At 44.6% G+C, this 9,307-nt stretch overlaps 1 protein-coding gene across 2 annotated transcripts in view; it reads left to right on the top strand.

Annotated features, from left to right (window-relative positions):
- Positions 1 to 3,211: 3,211 nt before the first annotated feature.
- CTNNA2 (catenin alpha 2) overlaps positions 3,212 to 9,307 on the top strand; it is a 1,094,935-nt gene continuing 1,088,839 nt past the window's right edge. For both annotated transcript variants that reach the window (XM_086964426.1, XM_086964427.1), the window contains exon 1: positions 3,212 to 3,286. In XM_086964426.1, the coding sequence (XP_086820552.1) occupies positions 3,254 to 3,286 (33 nt within the window). In that variant the 5' untranslated portion in view covers positions 3,212 to 3,253. The remainder of the gene's footprint in view (positions 3,287 to 9,307) is intronic.

Genomic DNA, 9,307 nt, shown 5'->3' with positions numbered 1-9,307 from the left:
GAATGTGTGTGTAATTCCTTGTTATGAAGTCCACAGACCTGGTGGCGAATGCTGGTGCTATCAAATAAAAAGAATTTAAGTGCCACTGACAAAGTTCAACTTGCTTTATTACAATCGTAGCTAGATGTCCTTGTGGAGTCATTATCACTTTCCCATTACAGGCACTGCAGGCCTGGAAACAAGTTCATGTATTGTTAGGAAAGGAATTGACTATTGGGAAAAAAATGCTCGCGTTTCTGGTTCAGGGATTGATAGATCCTGTTCACAAAAGCACGCCTCGGAAACTTGAATTCAAAACTAAAAACATATCCTTCTTGAGAACTTCATTCAACAGCATGGATCTTCCCCTGAAGTGCACAATTTCTTTCCTCCATTTTTAGAGAATTTAGGTCCTCTCTCAGACTTCCTTCACACTCTCTCCACAGTTAATTCAAAGTCCTCCACTTGACTACACTGGAATAAACTGAAGTCCCCCATGACTTCTGTGCATGTTTGCTTAAAATTCAGTTCCATCTCTGGCTGCACCACGTGTCACCATATGGCCTTGGTCGCATGCATGACAACATGCTGTGTTACTTCACATGATTAACAGAATGGAGTATGCCTTGTCTATAAAAAGGCACCGTCACAGATGCTGCACATGGCAAGACTTAATGAGCCTCGCCAGTGATCGGTCTAAAGCGGTACCTAAACATCTTGCAAGCGTTTATAAGACTTTTAAGCACAAGATGTTCACAGTTATGGCTGCAGGAAGAGGAATCTGACTTCCAATCACTGTTTGAGTCACCTTGATTGCAAAGAAGTTGATTGTAAACAATGACCTGTTTGTAGTCGATGGGCCTGGACGGCAATCACTGGTTTCCCAGCATGCTCCTGGAAAATGTTTTTGATTTCCATCTATTTCATGTGAAGATATGCACAAGTATATTTTTTCTTGCGAAAGTCGACAGAAAAAAAAACAAATGCTCTTGCTAGCTATGTTTTTCCTCCATGAGGATAATATACCCCTTTGTCACCTTCCCTGTAATTTCGGGAATTGTCCCTTCTCCATGACAGGTGTAAATCTCTAACCTTTTCCACTTTGGCCAACATGGGAACAGGTTGGAAGTGAGTATATGATGAATGTGGACATTCATGGGTGAAAACTCACATGGCAATGGTGTCCTGTAAGGCCTACTCCCCACACATTCCCCAACCCTGCTGGCACCATTACTAACTCAAAAGTCTTTGAAGATGTAACTCTATTTAGGAATGCTAAACCTGTTTTTTGACGTAGAGCAGTATTGCAGTCGTAAATATGATATTTACATGTGGAGTAAACTTAAATGCACCATTACCGATGAGAATCGGGCTCAATGAGATTAGGCCTCTTTTTATATGTTTTCAAATTAGTCATGACGTTTTTCATGTGTAATGAACTGAGGTTTACATAGCACAAATAGGCAGGCATTTCTTACAAGATCCAGAAATGAATTGTTGATGGGCAGCGGCGGCTCCTCAACTGTGGCGGAGGAGCGTCGCCCCCTCTCTCTCCACCAGCAGCTGCAAAATGAAAAATAAAATGATAAAAAAACAGGTGTATTATCATATTATTTTTCTCTCCCAGGCGAGTCTTGGGGACAGGGACATCGCTGGGGCAGTGGCGAAGGGGAAGTGGTGGGCACCGTTGTCAGTGCGCATGTGGGGTTGGCCAGCTGCTCAGGATGGCCAAACCCACATGCACACTGAAGCTGTCTCCAACCCGAGCTGTGTTGCCGGGTTGGAGACAGCAGGCAGAGGTTCCCAGTCTCTCTGGGACCGCAAATCGAGGGCGCTCTGACCTATCCTGATGCTGCTCTCATGCAGCAAGAGAACAACATCAGGATTTGGAGCAGGGGATTCTGGGGGCCTGTGCTGGTGAGGAGCGGAAGAGCGATGATGCAGCAGGTCAGTCATTTTTAGGTCGAAGCCTGCATTGCAGGGCATGGCCCTGCTGCAGGCAAAGACCTATTGTGAACAGGGGGATTTCAGTACTGCGTGAAACCACGCCCCCTTTTTCCATTGGCAGGCCTCGCGAAATGGAGGCCTGCCATTGGAAAAAGCTCCTGTTCAGCAGATTTGTCTGCTCTGGATTCCGCCTCTCGAGGACTCCATGACCTGCCTTACGGGAGCACGACAATATTTTCAGAAATATTGCCTTGGCAACCATGAGGCAGGTCAGGGAGTCCTGGAGGGGCGGTAATCAGCATCCTGTTTCCTCGGTGGTGGAGCAGGTAGGGGAGAGGCGGTGCTTGTTTAATTTGTTTTTTGTTGTCGTCGCGCGTCTCCCCTACCCCTGTTCCCCCGCCACTCAACCAGCAGACCCGCCGCTACTGTTGATGTGCTATTAAATGTTTCCTTTTTCACTGAACTATGATACGGACTCAAAAAATTGTTATTTCTTTATCTGGACTTTTGTTTGGTTGATTTGTTTGTTGAATTGAATTATATATCACACATTTTCTCTGGCAAGGGCATGGCTGCTTAGGTCATGCTACCAAAAAGCTTGCATAACCTTTTTGCACACATTCCATGTCTGATACACTAGGTATTGGAGGAAGAGGATTATTTCCAGTCCATTGTACATGACATGGTAAAACATAAGAAAGAGAATTTCAGACAATTCCAAAGATGCCAGATGTTTTTATGACTTTTAAATAATTTAAGTTATTGACTGAGTTTTCACAGAACAATCATAGTGTGCGAAAAAGTGTTGCTCGTGTAATAAGAAATCGAACACTCTGGTGTTACCTCAGTTGTAATCTCAATTTCGTTTTCAGCTTTAAAATGTGAAGATACATTATTTATTATTTGATAATTAATCACATGTAGTATGAAATCCATTATCCTAGTTTTCAGACGTGCAAAAACTTAGTTTAGAACAAATCCCTCTTGCTCCTTCCTTGTATCTCAAAGCCCCAAAAAAAGTAGTCACTGTCCATTCTCCATTTCTTTGCATGCATGCAAAATATCACATAACATGCATATAAAATACCCAATGCTGCATCAGCCAGTTTTCCACATGGGTATTCTCTGCTTTTAGCAACATCATCAATTTGTTACTGAATTTCATATCCATATTGAATGTGTCTGTTGTCTCTATAGCCTGTGCTTGGACTGAAGCACCTATTCGATACAGTGAATAACATGGCATAACAACCACTTTTTGTTTATGTTTTTCTTGCAGACTGGAAGAAAGGAAAAAGGGGACCCACTGAACATTGCCATAGATAAAATGACCAAAAAAACAAGAGACCTACGGAGACAGGTATTACCTCCTATTAAGATCACATGCTCATTGCATCCACCATTGACAGTATCTTCTTGACTAAAGGTCTCATATATTTGCTTGTTTCATATTTGCTTTACAACATTGCAATACTCCAAGCAAGCTATATTTTAAGGATCAACTGGCGCTCAGATGTGTGGACTATATTATAATGCCTTTTCTGCTAGGAAAACAATTTTCAAAGCAGTGGCGGCTGGCAAGTATTTAGGGTGGTGAGCGGGCAACAAACGTGAAGTATTAATATAATTTTTAAAAAGGCACTTACCTTGCTGACTTGCCACACAACATCCTCCTCGCTCGGGGTCTTTGCTCCTGGAAGCTCCGGACCCATGAAACTGCACTACCCAATCCCGGTGCTGCTCTCATACTGTGAGAGAAGCATCAGGATTGCAGGGAGCGGCCTCTATCAGCGCTCCTAAAGAGTGCTGGAGGCCTGTGCTTTCTCTAACCTAGCTGTCTAAAACAACTGGGTTCGAGAAGTTGAAAATACACTTGTTTGGCTGGCCACTGAAAGATGGCGGCCAAAGGGACATGCACAGCTCCCTCAGCAGGAATTGACCCGCCCCGTCCTGACACTCCATTCAGGACTGGTTGCTGAATTTAGTGAAGTAAGACAAGACTCACAAAGCATTTTTTATAAGTAGTTATATCTTACTCCTTTTCTAGCTAAGAATTACACAAATGCAGATTGCAGTAGCTCTCAATCAGTGCACCCCAGAACCTTTGTCAAGTGTTTGCAATAGAACTCATTTGACAGTAGAATACTGACCAATTTACAGTAAGCTAACCTCTCCCAGAAATGGACCAACCTCCCCAAAGGAGGTCTTACTTTAGACCTTACTCAAAAAAATATTTTCTGCCAATAGTATTTTCTTACCCTAGGCTTACTTATGTGTTTCTCACACATTTTCAGGAGTCTGGCCTTATTAATCATGGAAACAGCATCATAAATCGTAATACTTTCTTTTTCCGTGTATCGCCTGTTCCTGGAACTTATGAATGCATCAACCCTATGTTATGTTCTGCTATGTTATGCTAGTGGATTTCTAGAGCACGCCTTATCACCTCTGAGGATGCCCAGGTGCTGAGTCTGGCTGTGGTTTAAGCAAGGACCAGAGTGCTAGTCAAAGAGCCAGGTCTTGAACTTCTTTCGGAATTCCAGCAGTGAGGTCTAAGTCCTGATGTGGAGGTCATTCAGGACTTCCCTGTGATGTGGGAGATGAATCACCCATTTGGCTCTGCTTCTGCACACCCAAGGTGTGTGAACGAGAGTGATAGAGGGAGAACCAAGGCTTCTGGTGTCTTGATGGAAGTGGAGGTGGTGGTTGAGGTAGGAGGGTCCAGTGTTTTGCAGTACCTTGAAAGCATGTTTGAAGAGATTGAACTGGCAACGTTTCACGATCGGAAGCCAGTGCAGCTGTTTGAGTCACAGAGTAATGTGGGTGCATTGAGGGAGGTCGAGTTTGAATCTAGCGGCAGAGTTCTGGATGGTCTGGAGTCTCTGGACGATGTGGGCTGGTATTCATGCATAGAGTGCATTGCGGTTATCCCATCTGCTCGTGACGAGGCCCTGGGTGATGGTGTACTTTGAGTCCAGGGGGAGCCATTTGAAGATTATGTGTAGCATGCGCAGTATGAAAAGGCAGGAAGATGTGATGGCATTGATTTGAGAGACCATAGTAGGTTTGCTGTCCAGGATGGTTCTGAGGTTTCTGGCATGCACAGTCAGTGAGGGGATGGTGGAGAGTTCTGAAGGCCATCAGGAGGAGTCCCAGGGGAAGTTCTTGCCTCCGAAGATCAGTTCCACCGTCTTGTCAGCGGTGAGCTTTAGGCAGTCCTACGTCATCCATCCTGCGACAATGGTCATACATTTGATCACTGTGTTGCTGGGGTCTTCTGAGAGGGAGAGAATGAGTTGTGTGCTGTCGGTGTAAGAGAGGATGTGGAGCCCGTAGGATCTGACAATGTTGACCAGCGGTGTTATGTAAGTGTTAAATAAGGTGGGGCTTAGTGACAAACTTTGTGGGACTCCTCAGATGATTTCCTTTGTTTAGAGATGAAAAGTGGGAGGTGCACATGCTGGGTTCTTCCTGTGAGGAAGGAGGTGATCCACTTGAGTGCAGATCACTGGATTCTGAAATGGTGGAGTCTGGTGACAAGCATGTGGTGTGAGACGGTGTTGAAAGATGCGGAGAGATTAAGGAGGATGAGTGCTGCTGTCCAGCCTCAGTCGAGTATGGTGTGATTGTTGTCACTGGTTTCTATAAGGGCTATTTTGGTGCTGTAGTTGCTTCAACAGCCGGTCTATGAGGTCTCCAGGAGTTGGTGATGTTCCAGGTTTTTGGCTAGTTTCTGATTGATTGGTTTCTCCCTGTCTTTGGCCGAGAAAATTAGTAGGGAGTTGGGTCAGTATATTTTGAGTTTGATGGGGTCGGCCAGTGTTTTTTTTAGTTTTTAGGAGGGCATTGACGTCTGCATGTTTCCAGTTTTCTAGGAAGGTTGCAGTGGTTATTGAGGCATTGATGATCATGAGTTTAAGGCTGATCTTGGGTCTGCCTAGGTTGAAGATGTACTGGGGGCACAGGTTGGTGGGGGGCTCTTATTGTACTGTCTTTCTGATGGAAGTGGTGCCCTAGTGGGTGATTGGCTGCAGTTGGTCAGTTGGACACCTGTTGTGCTGGTGGTTGTTGTTTGATAAAGTCAGAGGGTCCGGCCTGAGGGATGAAGTTTCTGTAGATCATAGCTAACTTGTCATGGAAGATGTCTGCGAGGCAGTCACAGAGATTTTGTGAAGGGGTGATTTTGTTTGAGGGAGGTCGAGTTTGAATCTAGCGGCAGAGTTCTGGATGGTCTGGAGTCTCTGGACGATGTGGGCTGGTATTCATGCATAGAGTGCATTGCGGTTATCCCATCTGCTCGTGACGAGGCCCTGGGTGATGGTGTACTTTGAGTCCAGGGGGAGCCATTTGAAGATTATGTGTAGCATGCGCAGTATGAAAAGGCAGGAAGATGTGATGGCATTGATTTGAGAGACCATAGTAGGTTTGCTGTCCAGGATGGTTCTGAGGTTTCTGGCATGCACAGTCAGTGAGGGGATGGTGGAGAGTTCTGAAGGCCATCAGGAGGAGTCCCAGGGGAAGTTCTTGCCTCCGAAGATCAGTTCCACCGTCTTGTCAGCGGTGAGCTTTAGGCAGTCCTACGTCATCCATCCTGCGACAATGGTCATACATTTGATCACTGTGTTGCTGGGGTCTTCTGAGAGGGAGAGAATGAGTTGTGTGCTGTCGGTGTAAGAGAGGATATGGAGCCCGTAGGATCTGACAATGTTGACCAGCGGTGTTATGTAAGTGTTAAATAAGGTGGGGCTTAGTGACAAACTTTGTGGGACTCCTCAGATGATTTCCTTTGTTTAGAGATGAAAAGTGGGAGGTGCACATGCTGGGTTCTTCCTGTGAGGAAGGAGGTGATCCACTTGAGTGCAGATCACTGGATTCTGAAATGGTGGAGTCTGGTGACAAGCATGTGGTGTGAGACGGTGTTGAAAGATGCAGAGAGATTAAGGAGGATGAGTGCTGCTGTCCAGCCTCAGTCGAGTATGGTGTGATTGTTGTCACTGGTTTCTATAAGGGCTATTTTGGTGCTGTAGTTGCTTCAACAGCCGGTCTATGAGGTCTCCAGGAGTTGGTGATGTTCCAGGTTTTTGGCTAGTTTCTGATTGATTGGTTTCTCCCTGTCTTTGGCCGAGAAAATTAGTAGGGAGTTGGGTCAGTATATTTTGAGTTTGATGGGGTCGGCCAGTGTTTTTTTTAGTTTTTAGGAGGGCATTGACGTCTGCATGTTTCCAGTTTTCTAGGAAGGTTGCAGTGGGTATTGAGGCATTGATGATCATGAGTTTAAGGCTGATCTTGGGTCTGCCTAGGTTGAAGATGTACTGGGGGCACAGGTTGGTGGGGGGCTCTTATTGTACTGTCTTTCTGATGGAAGTGGTGCCCTAGTGGGTGATTGGCTGCAGTTGGTCAGTTGGACACCTGTTGTGCTGGTGGTTGTTGTTTGATAAAGTCAGAGGGTCCGGCCTGAGGGATGAAGTTTCTATAGATCATAGCTAACTTGTCATGGAAGATGTCTGCGAGGCAGTCACAGAGATTTTGTGAAGGGGTGATTTTGTTTGCTGTGGTTGAGGGGTTGGAGAGTTCCTTGACGGTGTCAAATAGTTCCTTGTTGTTGGAACTGGCTTCTATTCTTGCTGTAAGAGCTCTTTCCTTTGTCTCCCACAGTTGTTGGTTGTAAACATAGAATAAGACAAAGCTATTGGAGCAAATAGTTTTTGAGTTATGTTTGAATATTAAGTTGTATTTCAATTTAACAAGTGAAATAAGCCGCAGGTGTTCATAGGAAAAACAATTTAAACCGAGGCATAATCAGTTATTAATAAAATAGATGCTTGAAAAAAGTGAAAAGACCAAGGAGAACCAAGTTAATTTAAGGCCTTATAAACTGTAAAAGAATAACCTTCCTGTTTAGAGATTCTGCATTGTTAGATACAAATACATTTGTATCTTTTTTTTTTTAATCAAAATCTTTTAATGGCCAGCTGCTATCCATTTACTTGTCACAAATGAGCAGAAATGCCTCAGTTAAATAATTTAAATCATGGATAATAAGTCACGCAGACAAGCTAAGGAGCTATGTCTAGTCATGATTTTGAATTTAAGCAAGGTCAAATTTGGGTTTTAATCCTTTCAAGCTTGAATAAAACCATTTAGTGGGATATGAGTAACACATGTTATGTGTAGTGCTATGAAATAGTAATCGCTAAATAAAACAAATGAACTTTATACTTGAAATAAAGTATACTCTACTTTAGATGATAATGATATTGCAGGCCACTGATGAATTCTAGTAAGAATTAAAAACTAAGAGAGCATCTAAAAGAGAACTCGAAAATGGCTTGCAGTTGGCCTGTAGCATATGACAGAGAGTATTTTATTCTTTGCAATGCCCTATTGCTTACCGGTAATCTTCATTACTCCTGGTCCCTTTGTCCTCATCTCATTTATAAACAAGTGAGATAATCCTATATCAACAGGAAAAAAAAGTACAAAGGAATGCTGGCCCTACCCCACTCCCTCCCACCGGGAGTACATAAACATATTTCACCCAGAATTTCCTCTGAACTACCAGGCCATAGATGAAGGCTGGCATGTCCGGGAGGGAGGGAGGGTGGTAATGAATGGGCCTGGGACAACGGGACCAGGAGTAATAAAGATTACCAGTAAGTAATAGGGCATTACCCCCAGGTCCCTCCTGTCCTCGTTTAATTCATAAACAAGTGGGAATACCTAAGCAACAACTGGCATTCATCAACAACAAACCACCAGGACACAAGGCAGACAGCAAAACCCAGTGATTTATTTGTATAGAAAAACAAGACGTCAGGAGCACACAGCCTGCACTACTCCCAACCCAAAATGAGCATCATCCCCCAGCAAATTCTGGATTTGATAATGCCTCACAAAATTATTACAGGATGCCCAAGTAGCAGCCCTACAGATTTCCGACAGGGAAACCCCGCAAATCTCAGCCCAGGAGGCCACCATTCCCCGAGTAGAATGCCCCTGCGCACCCGCTGGAGGAGGGGAACCTGAAGGGGATTAGGCCAACATAATGGCCTGCTTAAGCCTGTGACCAATGGAAGAATAAGAAGTCTTGACTCCACAAGGGGAAACCCCAAAAGACACAAACAGGGAGTTAGACTTCCTAAAAGGATGTGTCTGATCCAGGTAGATAAGCAAAGCCCGGAAAACAGCAAACACAGACCAAGGAAGATCATCGCCAGACACCCTCTTGGTGCACAGACCAGACAACACCAAATCCTGGGAATGATCGAACTGAGAAGGAACTCTGAGCGCAAAAGAGGAATCCAACTGGAGGATCACTCCATCCTCCGAAAAAGACAAAAAGGGCTCCTGAGCCATCAGAGCCCCCAATTCCCCAAGGCGC

This window comes from Lissotriton vulgaris, chromosome 3_2 (assembly GCF_964263255.1).
Source record: "Lissotriton vulgaris chromosome 3_2, aLisVul1.2, whole genome shotgun sequence".
Taxonomy (NCBI): domain Eukaryota; kingdom Metazoa; phylum Chordata; class Amphibia; order Caudata; family Salamandridae; genus Lissotriton; species Lissotriton vulgaris.
This window is presented reverse-complemented; position numbering and strand designations above follow the sequence as displayed.